Genomic DNA, 16,435 nt, shown 5'->3' with positions numbered 1-16,435 from the left:
ACGTTTGAAAAAAACAATATGTAATACAGACCTCAATTTTTAAAATACTTTTATTGCTAAAAATGCTAACAATCATCTGAGTCATAATCTTTTTTTGCTGTCTTGCCTTGAAGTTGGCAGCTGCTGACCTGTCAGGGTGGTAGTTGCTGAAGGTTGTGGTAGTTGTGGCAATTTCTTAAAATAAGACAACCAATGAAGTTTGCAGCATCGATCGACTCTTCCTTTCATGAAAGCTTTTTCTGTAGCATGTGATGCCATTTGATAGCATTTACCCACAATGGAACTTCTTCCAAAATGAGTCAGTTCTCTCAAATCCTGCCACTGCTTTATCAACTAAGTTTATGGCATAGTCTGAATCCTTTGTTGCCATTTCAACAATGTTCACAGCATCTTCACCAGAAGCAGACTCCACCTCAAGAAGCTGCTGTCTTTGCTCATCCATACAGTTTAAGCATGAGATTGTAGCCATTCAATCACATCTTCAGGCTCCACTTCTAATTCTAGTTCTCTTGCTATTTCTACCACAAGTGGAAGGAGCTACAGTTCCTTCTTCCACTTAAGTCTTGAGTCCCTCAAAATCATCCATGAAATAAACTTCTTCCAAACTCCTGTTAATGTGGATATTTTGATCTCCTCCCATGAATCACAAAGGTTAACAGCATCTAGAACAGTGAATCCTTTCCAGAAGATTTTCAATTGACTTTGCCCAGATCCATCAGAAGAATCACTACCTATGGCAGCTAAGCCTTATAAAATGTAATTCTTTTTTTTTTTTTTTTGAAACAGAGTCTCACTCTGTTGCCCAGGCTAGAATGAGTGCCGTGGCGTCAGCCTAGCTCACAGCAACCTCAAACTCCTGAGCTCAAGCGATCCTCCTGTCTCAGCCTCCCGAGTAGCTGGGACTACAGACATGCACCACCATGCCCGGCTAATTTTTTTTTTCTATATGTATATTTTTAGCTGTCCATATCATTTCTTTCTATTTTTTTTAGTAGAGATGGGGTCTCGCTCTTGCTCAGGCTGGTCTCGAACTCCTGAGCTCAAACGATCCGCCCACCTCGGCCTCCCAGAGTGCTAGGATTACAGGCGTGAGCCACCACGCCCGGCCTAATTCTTAATTAATAAGACTTGAAAGTCAAAATTACTCCTTGATCCACAGTTTGCAGAAGGGATGTTGTATAAACAAGCATGAAAACAACATTAATTTCCTTGTACATCTCCATCAAAGCTCTTTGTGACTACCAGATGCATTGTGGATGAAAAATATTTTGAAAAGAATCTTTTTTTTGAGTAGTAGATATTAATAAATCTCAGTATTCAGTAAACAGATGTGCCGTCATTCAGGCATTCTTGGTCCATTTATAGAGCACAGGCAGAGTAGATGTAGCATAATTCTTAAGGGCCCTAGGATTTTCAGAACAGTAATGAACACTGTCTTCAACTTTAAGTCACCAGCTGCATTAGCCCCTAATACAAGAGTCAACCTGTCCTTTGAAGCGTTGAAGCCAGGCAATGACTTCTCTCTAGCTATGAAAGTTCTAGATGCCATCTTTTTCCAGTAAAAGGCTGTTTTACCTACATTGAAAATCTGTTGTTAGTGTAGCCCCTTTCATCGATGATCTTAGCTAGATCTTCTGGATAACCTGCTGCAGCTTCTACATCAGCCCTTGCTGCTTCACCTTGCACTTTTATGTTATGGAGACAGCTTCTTAAACCTCATGAACCAACCTCTGCTAGCTTCAAACTTTTCTTCTGCAGACTCCTTACCTCTCTCAGCCTTCACAGAATTGAAGGGAATTAGGGACTTGCTCTGGATTAGGCTTTGGCTTAAGGGAATGTTGTGGCTGGTTTGATCTTCTATTCAGACCACTAAAACTTTCTCCCTATCAGTACTAAGGCTGTTTCACTTTTTTATCATTTGTGTGTTCACTGGAATAACACTTTTTTTCCCTCAGAATTCTCATAGTTTATTCATTAGCTAAAAGTTAAATATGAGAGAAGCCTAGATGTGACGTCTGTTACTGGTTACCACATAAAACACCATCAGATCATGGCTGATCTGGCTGGAAAATATACAGCTTATCAACTAGAAAGACAGAGTATGGTCAGGTTGCACTTTGGGATGTTCAATTTTTAAAATCAACCTATGACACCTTAGTGATATTTAAAATAATTTTTATCACTTTCACCATTTAATTTCCCTCAAGAACTTTTCCTTTGCACCCACAAATTGGCTAACTGGCACAAGAGGCCTAGCTTTCAGCCTATCTTGACTTTTGGCATGCCTTCCTCACTAAGCTTAATCATTTCTAGCTTTTAATTTAAAGTGACAGACATTGAGACTCTTCCTTTCACTTCAACACTTAGAGGCCACTGGAGGGTTATTATTATAATTGGCCTAATATTATGTCTCAGGGAATAGGGAGGCCCGAGGAGAGAGGGAGATGGGGGAACGTACAGTTGGCGGTGCAGTCAGAATACATGTGATATTTATTAAGTTCACCGTCTTTTATGGGTATAGTTTGTCGTGTCCCTCAAATTACAACAGTAACATCAAATGTCATAATCATAGATCACCATAACACAAATGATAATGAAAAATTTTGACATAATGTGAGAATTACCAAAATGTGACACGGAGATACAAAGTGAGCACATGCTGTTGGAAAAATGGTGCTAAGAGACTTGCTTGACGCAGGGGTGTCACAAACTTTCAATTTAAAAAAAAATGCAGTATCTACAGAGCTCAATAAAGCAAAGCACAAGCTGGGCTCAGTGGCTCCTAGCACTCTGGGAGGCCGAGGCAGGAAGATCACTTGAGCCCAACGAGTTCAAGACCAGCTGAGCAAGAGTGAGACTCCATCTCTACAAAAAATAGAAAAATTAGCTGGCCGTGGTTGCATCTGCCTGTAGTCCCAGCTCCTTGGGAGGCTGAGGCAGGAGGATCGTCTGAGCCCAGGTTGCAGTGAGCTGTGATGAGGCCACTGCACTCAAGCCTGGGCAACAGAGTGAGACTCTGTCTCAAAAAAAACAAAACAAAAAAACCCAACAACAACAAAAAAAAAAGAAAAAAAGAAAAGCACAGTAAAATGAGGCATACCTGTATATACATATCTATAATAAAGTTTAATTTATAAATTAGGCACAGTAAGAGATTAACAACAACAATAATAATAGAACAATTATAATAATATCCCAGCATCACTACTCCTGTGCTTTGGGGCCACTATCAAGTTAAATAAGGGTTACTTGAACACAAGCACTGCAGTACCTGGACAGTCCATCTGATAACCAAGGAGGCTGAGTGACTAATGAGCCGGTAGCATATACAGTATGGATACACAAAACAAAGGGATGATTCACGTTCCAGGCAGGACAGAAGAGGAAGGTGCAAGATTTCATCATGCTATTCAGAATGGCATGCAATTTAAAATTTATTGTTTATTTCTGGAGTTTTCTATGTAATATTTTAGTGCCACGCACAACTGGAACTGTGGAAAGCAAAACTGCAGATAAAGGGGGCACTGCTATCATTTATCCTCAAATTGATTTAGAGTCATAATAATCAGAAACTAATCTTGTATGCCATATAATTAAATGATGGCTTGTGGGGTTTTAAGATATGCTGAGCTGTTTTCACCTACGCTAGAGATTTCTATGCTTTCTGGAGCAATGTTATCAGTTAGTTACAGCTTTCCTGCTTATATTTTCATCGTTACACTCCCAGCTCCTACTTGTAGACCCTGCTATTGTGCTTACCTTCATTACATGTGTTACCTCCTTCTCCTCTACTTCAAAACTAAAAAAATACCTATTACATAAAGGTATAAAGTCTGAGTCAGGGCAGACTATCCAGAGATAAAATATATGAGCTTTAACTATTTTGAATATATCCTTTGGGGTCTTAGCTATACTCCACGTATCTGAACTTGTTAGAAAAGTGTGCTATTAATTTACAGACACATTACAAAATAAATTAATAAATGTTAATAAAGGTACAACCAACTCACAAGTATTATACCACATTAAATTCCACACATAATCCATTTCAATAAAATATTTTTTCCATCAACGTATTTCTTTGTAGTATTGATACTGCCTATAGTTTTAATAATATTTTTCTAAAACCATTACAGATATACCTCCCCTACTAAAATGTGAAATAAAAATTACTGACAATCATACTAAACATCATAAATGACAATATATTATTTTTCCTAGTTAATGATTTTGTTATAGCTGGGTTTGTGAAGACCCATATTAACACACCATCATTTTAACTTAATTCATACAAAGAACTTCTAAATCAATTATAAATAATAAATGTAAAATACTAACTTTAGAGTTTGCATAGCTATGCTTAAGGAATTATAAAGAGATGGTTCCCCATGGCAGGTCATATCTACAGCTTTCTTCAAGGATGCTACGTGTTTCCTTGGGTTTCCTAAAATAGAAATAAAATAATACACTTTCAATAAAATCCTACATATACATTGTAAAAATTTATGTTTCCCTCAAAATTTACATGCCTATGATGTTAAATAACAGAATCCCTTCAATTTGTATTTCTAGCAAGTTACACTTTTATCAGAAACATTTAGTAGTCTCACTTCATACTCAAAAACAGAATACAAATAATCTCTCTTTTATCCACTAGCACACATATTTTACAATAATATTAACCTAGAGTGCAATCTTCTTACTTTTAATATTTATTTCATCATTTTTAAGACCCATGTATTTTCACATTTTAACATCTCTGAAATCAGCATGTGTTTTACAATCACTGGCAGCTGGGCAGCATCTGTGACACAGTTGCCACTGTCTGCTCAAGTGCAAACCTACGAATAGCTCTTCATATGTTGTTGCTTCAATCGCATTACATACATTGTACTATTCATGGTAAATTTAATTGCCATTTAAAATGTAATTTTTAGGGCCAGGCACGGTGGTCATGCTTTGTAATCCTAGCACTCTGGGAGGCTGAGGCAAGAGGATAGCTTAAGCCCAAGTCTGAGACCAGCCTGAGCAAGAGCAAGACCCTGTCTCTACAAAAAACAGAAAAATTAGCCAGGCGTGGTGGCACACGCCTGTAGTCCCAGCTACTCAGGAGGAGGCAGGAGGATCATCACTTGAGCCCAGCAGTTTGAGGTTGCAGCGAGCTATGATGACGGCACTGCACTCTAGCCAGGGCAACAGAGCAAGACCTTGTCTCAAAAAAAGAAAGAAAGAAAATACAATAAAATGTTTTTAGAAAGGTCACTAATAAAAAAGACTATATTTTATGTATAAAGGCATGGAACACAGCAACGAGGTTTAAATTTATTATTAGTGAAGCAAATATTCATTAATGGAAGATTATATGCAATTTCTTGGGGGAAGAAAGCAGGAACTTTACAAGACCTAAGAAAGCAGGATTCCCACAAATAGACAAAACTGTGTTATCTTCTGTTACTGATATAACATCTGAAGATTGCCTAGCAATACAAAGGAAGGGAGGAGAAACTGCTGCTTATTATTCTTTGGAATAAGTGACAGATAAGTCAAATTTCCAAGAAACTAGTGTAACCAATTCACATATCATTTGATATTGTGTCAAAGCTCAACTGTTAGGGTTTTTCCTTCTTGATGGCTTATAAAATAAAGGCATAATTGACGGAATCTGAGATTCAATGAAATATGGTATTCTCTAAACATTTTCTATTTCAGCACTGTCTTCCTATTAATAATAATCAAAATAAATATAAATAATCAAAATATCATTCAATTGATTGTATCATACAATTCATCAAAGTATCTCTATACTATTGAACATGTGAGTTAATTCTCAATCTGTCACTATTACACCTAATGTTACAAAGTGTATCTTTGTAGAGTGACCGTTTTTCTTCTTTCATAACATTCCCATAGTATAATTTCAAGGAATAACCATTTTTATGCTTTTCAAAAAAAATTTCAATTAATTTACAAGACTATTAGCACTATATTGCTTCTCAGTGGTTCAGCAAGTAATGTATTGCTTTTGAAACTTCATTTTGCTCATTTACAATATATAAAATAATAAAATGTTACTGAATTGGGTTGTTTTTTTGATCACTTGTTTGACTAAACTTTTTCAAAAATAGTTATTTAGTTTCTAGGTTTTTTTCTGGTATGAAATGTCTTCTTTGTTCATCTACTTGCAGCTTCCTAGAGTTCATATTTATCTGAATAAGTTTAAAATACTAACCATTCAAAATATTGAATATTTACTGCAAGTATTATAGATTCATAAAATTTTAGAGATGAAAATAACCTAAGTCCAAATCCCTCATTTCATAAATGAGAAAACAAATTTAAGCAAGTAAAATGATTTGCTCAAAGACATATCATTAACTAACTGCAGGACCAGCAGCAATCAAACTTAGATCTCTTGGTTCTCTACCCACTCCTCTTTCTACCATATCATACAAAATGTTTTTTAAATCTCTCACGGTGTTGTGAGTATAGGAGAAAAGCATACTACGTTAGTGTCAGTGTAGTTTATGGCAATGGTCTAAGTAGAGGGAGAAAGGGTGCCTTCAAGAAGCCTATCAGAATCTCCAGATTTTCATCTTTATACATGTGACTTCACTAGCATCTATAGAAAACTGCTATTAGAGTGGGGGATGGCAAGAGGAATGAGGATGACCCTACATCCCTTCCTTAGGGGAACTTTCCTTCCCCCACCATATAATAATCCTGCTTAGTACATGTGGTGCTGACCCTGCTTTTATTCTGCTCTGGGTACAGGCATGTAATCCAAGACTACCAACAAAATACTTCATTCTCCTAGCCACTTTGCTCATGGATGGGCAGATCATAATTAGGGCCAATAGCAGTCCTCCCTAGATTTGTGCTGATGCTATAAACCACGAGAGCCATGTACACTTGAGGCTATCAAAAGAAATCTTTTCATCTCCCAGAAAATCTACCAGAGAAATGAAGGCAGACAAAGCCAAGATCCCTGAAAACAACTATGTATGAAATCAGGCCACCTTTGAACATAAGCCAATAATTTCCCTTTTGCTTTTAAGCTAGTTTGAGATTCTTTTTTTGGTTACTCAAAATTGAGTTTCATGGATTACTCTAGGTTAATGTACATTTCACACTTTACTACCATAGTGAAAGACTACTAATGAAGAAAGTATGTCATTTCCCTTATGTGTGTTGGTGAGAATAAAAGGTTGAGAACCAGATTTAAGAGATAGTGTATTACAAAGAAAATAAAACAGAATAGGTGATGTAAATTTGTAACAGCACATATACCAAAGCAAATAAAAACAGCTATTATCTTTTGAGACTAAAATTCAGTTAGGTATGTCATGTAAGCAGAATTGATTCATTAACAGTAACTACAGGGCTGGGCGCGGTGGCTCATGCCTGTAATCCCAGCACAATGGGAGGCTGAGGCAGGAGGATCGCTCAAGGTCAGGAGTTCGAGAACAGCCTGAGCAAGAGCGAGACGCGTCTCTACTAAAAATAGAAAGAAATTAGCTGGCCAACTAAAAATATATAGAAAATATTAGCCGGACATGGTGGTGTATGCCTGTAGTCCCAGCTACTCGGGAGGCTGAGGCAGGAGGATCACTTGAGCCCAGGAGTTTGAGGTTGCTGTGAGCTAGGCTGACGCCACAGCACTCACTCTAGCCTGGGCCACAAAGCGAGACTCTGTCTCAAAAAACACACCACAATTCAATTTTCACACATTCTGTTCTTTAAATTAGATGATTAACTTTTTAAAAATTTAATTTTAAAATTAACTGGATCTTATAAATGGTTATATTAATTTTATCTTAGTATTTTCAGAATAAGCATGTATAGATCTTAAATAAACACATTTACATTCAATGTAGTACTATTGACCACTATGCAGAACTCAATTTAGACCAGTTAACCTTAGATTCCAAGAGTTTAATGGTGAGGGAGATATTATTAAGTGGTTTTACCTAGAGAGCATACAGGAAGGTTTCACTTTACTTATTAAGCAGCCATATAAACAGGATTACAAGGTTGAGTAAATAAAGCAAAGTCCTTGAGTCATGTAAAGGTAATTATATGCATACCTGAGAGTTCAGTCAGTTTTTCAGCTCTTTTACTCTTAGTAACAATTATTCCAATCTCAAAATAAAAACAAAAATGATTATTAATATAACAAACTATTTTCTCTTGATAAGAATTTATATAACTAAAATAAATTAATAAGCACAAAAGAAGCAACATGTGAGAAACTTTTTCTCATGGTGTTTTTGACAAATAAATTTACCTATGAGTTCACTGTACATTGTTTAACTTTTATAGTTATTATGCATTTCATTGATAAATGTACCAGAAACTAGTATACAATCTGGGTCACTTAATTAATAATTCACATATATATGCCCTATATTTCAAAAATAAATTATATTTGGAAGCAAAATAGGAATCTAATTCTGAATTCAATCACTTATCTACATACCTGACTAATAGGATTTTGATCAAAATATTCCTCTACGAAGTATTCCAACAACTGTTTAAAAAAAACAAAAAGTAAATACTAGATAAGGGCAAAATAACAACCACACAGAACATGTCTGATTAATGTTTTATGAAACCTACTTATCAAGCATCACTTCTCATGATTTTTAAGCCTGTAGATTTTTTAAAAATAATCAGTAGTAAAAATATTAAATAGTAAAAACCTTAATTTGAAATGGTGGGTGACGAGATAGGTTGTTTGAGCTAGGTTTTAAAAGAAGATGAAGGGCCGGGCGCGGTGGCTCACGCCTGTAATCCTAGCACTCTGGGAGGCCGAGGTGGGCGGATCGTTTGAGCTCAGGAGTTCGAGACCAGCCTGAGCAAGAGTGAGACCCCGTCTCTACTAAAAATAGAAAGAAATTATATGGACAACTAAAATATATATATACAAAAAATTAGCCGGGCATGGTGGCACATGCCTGTAATCCCAGCTACTTGGGAGGCTGAGGCAGGAGGATTGCTGGAGCCCAGGAGTTTGAGGTTGCTGTGAGCTAAGCTGACGCCACGGCACTCATTCTAGCCCGGGCAACAGAGTGAGACTCTGTCTCAAAAAAAATAAATAAATAAATAAATAAATAAATAAATAAAAGAAGATGAAACCATTTGGACATGTCAGAAAAAAATCTAAACAGGAAAAGATCCAATGAAGACAGAGATGGGAGAATGAGCAGAATTGAGGATAGGTTTTGATAAATTAGGATATGAATGTGTTTGTAAGCTGAGGAGTTAAGAGTCAAGTAAGTCAAAGGAGAATGAAGATTCAAATAAAGAAAAGGGCTGGGTGTGGTGGCTTATATCTGTAACCCCAGCTACTCAGGAAGCTGAGGCAGGAAGATCACTAGAGACCAGGAGTTCGAAACTAGCCAGGGCTACATAGTGAAACCCTGTCTCTAAAAATATTTTTAAAAATTAATCACGCATGATGGACACCTGTAGTCCCAGCTACTCAGGAGGCTGAAGCAGGAGGATCACTTGAACCCAGGAGTTTAAGGCTGCAGTGAGCTATGATAGCACCAATGTGCTCTAGGCTGGACAACAGCCAGAGACACCATTGAAAAGAGAAGAGAAAAGAAAAGAGAAGAGATAACTGATAAAGCAAGATCCTGACTTGGGGTAGGGAGTAGAAATAAAAAACATAAATAATTAGCTATATTGGCTTACCATTTCCCTAAATGATCTGGCAGTACTTCTACACAGCTTTACTTTGTATTAACTAAAAACATAAAACAAAAAACTACTGTGTTCTTTAAAAATGTTTTTTAGAATTCAGTGTTCTTCCCCACATTTAGTAAAAATTTAAGTGATTTTAGTATAAATTTAAATGATACCTTTAAAGTACATGTCAGTCTATTGGGCTTTAAATCCTGGTCTTCCATTGTTCTTGATCCATCTACTACCACATAAAGGTGGCGCATCTATCAGGGAAAAAAAAAAAGACAATTTTCAAGTACTTTTTTGACTGAGAAGTAAACATGGTATTTAATATTCACGTATTCTATGCATATATTTTAATTTATTATTTTTAAAAGTTTGTTGTCTTACTACTCTTTATTCTATCAAGCCAGAATGTTTCTCTAATCCAAAGTAGTTCTGTACCAGTAAAAGAAAAAATAATTACATACCATTCCAAGTCGAACTTGTCCATGGTGCTCAAATACTCTGTTAAAATTATACAAATATTTTAATGGAATACCATATACTACCCAAAAAAATCAATACAACTTTCCAACTAACCTGCATTTTTCAGTGAAGTTAATTATTAACTTAAGGAATACACATAATTATAGGCACTGTGGATAGTGCCTGAAGACCATTTCCCTGCTGAGGCAAGGCTGGGTGGCTAGTTCTGTCCCCCTATTCAGAAGGCTACAGGTCAGTTTCCCAGAAACACAGCTGAAATGAAGTAGTGAGGAGTGTTTATAGATGAACAGAAAGGTTTAAGGGAATGTATTTTACCTTTTGTAACACAGTTAGAAAGAGGTTACATACCTTTTCCTCTTTGCCTTGAACAGAATGTCTTCTATTGTAGCTTTAAGTGATCCAGACTCATCTTCTTTAAGGATCTCCCTATAAGCAATAATTATTTGTTTAAAAAGCTAAGCTAAAATGATTATTAACCCAAGAGAAATGAAAACACATGCTCAAAGATTTGCGTGTGAGTTACATAGTAGCATTATTTTTTTTTTTTTTGAGACAGAGTCTCACTCTGTTGCCCAGGCTAGAGTGAGTGCCGTGGCGTCAGCCTAGCTCACAGCAACCTCAAACTCCTGAGCTCAAGTGATCCTCCTGTCTCAGCCTCCCCAGTAGCTGGGACTACAGGCATGCACCACCATGCCCAGCTAATTTTTTCTATATTTTTAGCTGTCCATATCATTTCTTTCTATTTTTAGTAGAGATGGGGTCTCACTCTTGCTCAGGCTGGTCTCGAACTCCTGAGCTCAAACGATCCGCCCACCTCGGCCTCCCAGAGTGCTAGGATTACAGGCGTGAGCCACCGCGCTCGGCCAGCATTATTAATAATAGTCAAAAATTATAAACACCAGCCTGAGCAAGAGCGAGACCCCATCTCTACTAAAAATAGAAAGAAATTATATAGACAGCTAAATATATATATAGAAAAAAATTAGCCGGGCCTGGTGGTGCATGCCTGTAGTCCCAGCTACTCGGGAGGCTGAGACAGGAGGATCACTTGAGCTCAGGAGTTTGAGGTTGCTGTGAGCTAGGCTGACGCCACGGCACTCACTCTAGCCTGGGCAACAGAGTGAGACTCTGTCTCAAAAAAAAAAAAAAAATTATAAACAATCTAAATGTCCCACAACTGATGAACAGATAAAAATCTCATATAACCATATAATGGAATATTATTCAGCAATAAAAAAGTAAATTATTAATACACTCTACAGCATGGGTGAGCCTTGAAAACAGTACGTTAAGTGAAAGCCAGACACAACAGACCACAGATTAGAGTCATGTGTCACTTAACAACAGGGATATGATCTGAGAAGTGTCATTAGGCAATGTCGTCATTGTATAGACATCACAGTGTATTTACACAAACATAAATGGTATAGCCTACTACACATCTGTTGCTCCTAGATAGAAACCTGTACTACATGTTACTGTACTGAATACTGTAGGCAATTGTAACAAAATGGTCAGTACCTGTGTATGTAAACATAGAAAAGGTAGAGTAAAAATACAGTATTATAATCTTATGGGACCATCCTTATATATATGATCCATCATTAACTGAAAGAGCACATGACTGTATATGATTACATTTATGTGAAATGTCCAGAAAGGGCAAATCTATATAGAGAGAGAAAGTACATTAGTGGTTGCCTAGGGGTGGAGGTGAGACTGAAATGAATTGTAAAGGATCTTATTGGAATGGTTAAAATGTTCCAAAATGGGTTTATGGTGATGGTTGTACAACTCAGTATATTTTTCTAAAAAAAATCATTGAATTGGACACTGGAATGGGTGAATTTTAGCATATGTAAAATATACTTCCAGAAAGTTGAAAAAAAAAAAAAAAAAGACAATTTCTAAAAGAAAAGAGAAAGTAATAATGCCCAACTTACCATGTTCTTTCATAGCCTCCTTCCCATCGTTTAGTTCTTTCAGGTTCTTCATCCATTTTTTTAAAAAGTATTTTATCATTCAATAATCTGTAAAAAAAATTCAATCACAAATTTTCTAAAGATGTTTGTTACAAAATGTATCCAATTATATTTGAAAATTAGAAAGAGAGAAAACATATAAAGGTAAAAAAATTAGAACGCCAGGTCATTTTATGCTCTGTTTATTCAGTAATTGTTGGAAAAAAATACAAAATCCTCATGGTATTCTTTTTCCCATTTCCAAGAAAGAATGTAAAAACTTGGCACCAATAGAAATAAGCATCTTTCTACAAATTTGTAAAAAACCAAAAATGCTTCAGAGATGTATTACAGGAAAGACCACAAAATTATGGGCAGTGGGTATGCGTATAACTGAAATAAGATTAGCCACAATTGATGATTATAACTAAGTGATAGATACATTATGATTCATTGTCCTATCTCTCCACTTTTGTGTGTGTCTGAATTTTCTCACAATCAAAAGTTTCTAATGACATTTATTATTTATAAGTGGGTAAATGTTTATGGCTTATAATTCCCAAAAAAAGATACAAAATTGAACACACAGTATGACCTCAATTATTATAAGAAAAAGACAAAGGACAGTAATTCGACAAATAGGACAAAGGGTTTTGTCTGGATGATAGGATTAAGGATGATTGAGTTTTTGCTTCTTTATTCTTTTTTTCTTTTCCTTTTCTTTTAATTTTAGAGACAGAATCTCACTCTGTTGCCCAGGCTGGAGTGCAGTAGAGCAATCATAGCTCACTCCAGCCTCAAATTCCTGGGCTCAAGTGATCCACCATGCCCGGCTAATTTTTTTATCTTTTGTAGAGACCAAGTCTCAGTATTGTTGCCCAGGCTGGTCTTGAACTCCTAGCCTCAAGCAATCCTTCTGCGTCAAACTCCCAAAGTGCTGGGATTACAGGGCAGGAGCCACCACACCCAGCCACAATTCTTCATTCTTTAAGGTACTTTTTTAATAATTAGGAATGATATTGGTGGGGGTGGGGAGAACCCATTAATCATAACCAAGTAATAAACATCCCACACTTCCATTCTCCCCAATGTAATCTCCCTTCCCAATCCACCTCTTAGTTTCCTTTTTCCATAAATTTGAGATCAAAGGAATTTTAAGTGCTAAGACATTAAGAACAAAATGCCCTGTTATTGGCAGGGGCAAAGATGAATTTTTGTGAAGAGGACCATAACTAAGATTTTGCCCTCCATTTATATCATTGCTTCTATAGAAAAATATAGTTAAAAATCTAAAGAAATGACCTACAAATGGACTTTTGGAGCTAAAACCTACTGACAAGTTGGAGACTGCTTCTAAGGCATCCCTGCTTTCTGTGGCACCTGCTATGATCAGATGTCATTAGGTAAAATTCTGTAATATTCACCATTGAATTAATAAATCCATCCCTGGTTTTATAAGAGATTCATTTGTTTCAGGCAATCTGATGATCCACTTTAATAATATTCTGAAGTAATTAGAAGCGACAATAATTTTAACATCTTTGCTATGTCAACACCCTAAATGCGTAGGTACCTTGTACATTTGATGATGAGTGTAGCAGCCTATTATACAGGCAGTAAATTAAACATTTTGATACTTCCTGTATTTTCTGTATTTATTGTGAATTTCACAAATAAAACTGTCTAGCACAGTGGCTCGTGCCTGTAATCCCAGCATTTTGAGAAGCTGAGGCAGGAGAATCTCTTGAGCACAGGAATTCAAGACCAACCTAGGCAACACAGCAGGATCCTGTCTCTATAAAAAAAATGTTCAAATTAACCCAGGCATGGTGGCACAGGCCTGTAATCCCAGCTATGTGGCAGGCAGATCCAAGAGGATCCATTGAGCCCAGGAGTTGAGGTTACAGTGAGCTATGATCTGGCCACTGCACTCAAACCTGGGCGACCGAGCTTGAGACTGTCTCTAAAAAAAAAAAAAATTAAGAAAAAAAAGGAAAACCTTGCATAATGTTCTCAATGTTTTTAAACTCAAATTCTTAAAAATGTGGCTATTGCCATCCATCACATCAATAATTAAATTGTATTTAGTTTATTATTATTATTTATTCTCTGAAGTTCAGAAACAAAGTGAGAACCAATGAGTAGAAACTGGAAGCTAGACTTTGGGCCCAATGTATACACAGACTTCTTAATTAGAGCTGCCTGCAATGGGAAATCAATCACAGAGACACGACAGGAGGCGGAAAGATCTCCAATGGCCTATGACTTCCCAATAGTCCATCTTCTTAAAATATCGCTGATCGTTTCCTGGAGTACAACCCCAGAAAAGCCACATTCCCCAGCATAAACCCATTGGTATGATTCCTGTTACATGAGCTCGAAATGCTATCACTGTGAGACAGGCAAGGGTGATTACTGTCCCTGTTTTTCAGGTGTGGAACTCTAGGCTCAGATGTTGTTAACTCGCTCGAGGCCACAGAGCTGGCGGCAGGTCACAAACTCGAACCCTAAACCACAACTCCCAAAAGTCGCACTCTGACTTAGGGAGGGAGAGCTATTCCCCAGACTGCAGCTCCCAATGCTTCCCTGCGGCTCTCCAGAAGAAAGCTGCCCTCCTCCCCTTTCACACGCTCCCTCACACCCTCCTTCCTTAGGAGGCCGCCTGGGGTAATTCAGCTCTGTCTCCGGCCTCCCAGGCCCCTCCTAGCCGCCTGATAGCCAGGCGTCCTACCCCGCCTCAACGCGGCGCAGACCTCCAACCGCACACTCACCGGTCCTGCCTGGACGAGACTGTGCCGGAAGGCCCGCCCAGCCACTCTAGGAACACCGCAGAAGTCCTTCCGCCACACGCTGCGGTCGCGCAGAAACGTTCCGGCTACCGCGGAGGGCGGCTGCCAGAGCGGGGCGCTTGAGAGTAGGGCATACCTAGAGCTGACTTGGGGTGCAGGAAGGGACCGCCTCAGCGCTTTCCAGCTGATCTTCACAAAGAACTAGCAAGAGTGGTCGCCATTCGCTCTTGGTTGGTCAGGTGCTCAGCAACCGTCAACCTGGGCTCCAAGGAACTTGATTTTGTTTTAAAAAGTTGGGATGAGGACTCTAACCACAGAAGTAAGGCCAGGACCTTGCTGTGCAACGGTATTCCGGGACTCCTCTGTTGCTCTTGCTATTTATTCAACAAATACTGAGCACCAACTTTGGGCCTGGTACAGTTCTAAGCACTGAGGAAATAACACTAAAAAACTAACAGAAATCCTTGCCCTTGTAGAGTTTTCCTTCTACTAGGGGAGACAGCTATAAAGAAAAACATACTATATCAAATGACGAGAGTGCCATAGAGAAAAATTAAGCATTGACGGGGAAGGAGTTGCAGTTTAATATAGAATGCTCAGAGGAGTCCTCCCTAAGACAGTTGAGCCCTGACCCGAATGAGGGAGGGAGTTGATACCTGGGGGAAGAGTTCTCCAAGGGAATTGCAAGTGCAAAGGTCTTGACGTAGAAGCACATTGGTGTGTTTGAGGGACTGAATCGTCCTCAAACCAGGGGATGAATGGTGGGAGCTGAGATCAGAAGGGTAAGGTGGAGGTAAGCAGCTGTGAGTATTTTAAGAATTTTGGAGGGAGAGAACTCATGATGGATTGGACCAGTGTAGTATGGCAGTGCAGCAGGTGAGAAGTGATTGGATTCTAAATCTTGCTGCTAAACTGGATGTGTGTTATGAAAAATAAAATCAATGATGACTTCAAAGTTTTTAGCTGAACCACCATAAGTTTGGAGTTACAATTACTGAGAGGTTGGGGAGTGGGTAAGATCAATTCAGTTTTGGACAAGTTATTTGAGATTCCTATTAATATAAGTGGAATCACTAGCATTTCCCACACTTGAGAAGTGGAGCAGCAAGGCACTCCTAGAGGTTCAGAAAAGGGTTAGGACCAGGAGGGGAATAGCAGAAAGGAACTGCACAAGCTGGGGCCTCTCCCCTTCCCCATCAGCATATTCATCCCATCCATTGTCTATACTGTTAGTATCAAATTCTTCCCATCTCTGTCCTGACTTCATCAAAAACATAAACAGAAAGTATCCTGCATAGCAGTGGAAAAACAGACCTGGATTTAAAATCAGGCTCTGCTACACTAGCTGGGTGACCTCAAGCAAGTCACAACCCAAGTCTGTGAACTGATCTGTAAAATGGGGATATCTCCATCAACCCTACAGGGCTTAGTGGCAACTCCACAATCAGCATCATTTCCTCCCAGAAAACAAGATCTTGTTTAGTTTTTGTGTTGCCTTTGCATGAACAA

The 16,435-nt window shown here is 38.0% G+C and overlaps 1 protein-coding gene across 10 annotated transcripts in view; it reads right to left on the bottom strand.

The window, feature by feature from the left end:
• GTF2H2 (general transcription factor IIH subunit 2) overlaps positions 1-13,892 on the bottom strand; it is a 31,491-nt gene extending 17,599 nt beyond the window's left edge. For 2 of the 10 annotated variants that reach the window (XM_069492332.1, XM_069492337.1), the window contains exons 1-7: positions 12,120-12,201; positions 10,525-10,602; positions 10,158-10,194; positions 9,864-9,950; positions 8,477-8,527; positions 8,085-8,139; positions 4,339-4,444 (exon numbers count right to left, since the gene is read on the bottom strand). In XM_069492332.1, coding sequence (XP_069348433.1) covers positions 4,339-4,444; positions 8,085-8,139; positions 8,477-8,527; positions 9,864-9,950; positions 10,158-10,194; positions 10,525-10,602; positions 12,120-12,175 — 470 coding nt within the window. In that variant the 5' untranslated portion in view covers positions 12,176-12,201. Of the gene's footprint in view, positions 1-4,338; positions 4,445-8,084; positions 8,140-8,476; positions 8,528-9,863; positions 9,951-10,157; positions 10,195-10,524; positions 10,603-12,119; positions 12,210-13,839 lie in introns of those variants that run through there. The other 8 variants (XM_069492333.1, XM_069492334.1, XM_069492335.1 and 5 more) reach the window with 8 other exon arrangements.
• Between the last annotated feature and the right edge of the window lie 2,543 nt (positions 13,893-16,435).

Source organism: Eulemur rufifrons, chromosome 17, assembly GCF_041146395.1.
Source record: "Eulemur rufifrons isolate Redbay chromosome 17, OSU_ERuf_1, whole genome shotgun sequence".
NCBI lineage: Eukaryota > Metazoa > Chordata > Mammalia > Primates > Lemuridae > Eulemur > Eulemur rufifrons.
Note: the sequence above shows the minus strand (reverse complement) of the source record. Positions and strands in the feature narration are given on the sequence as shown.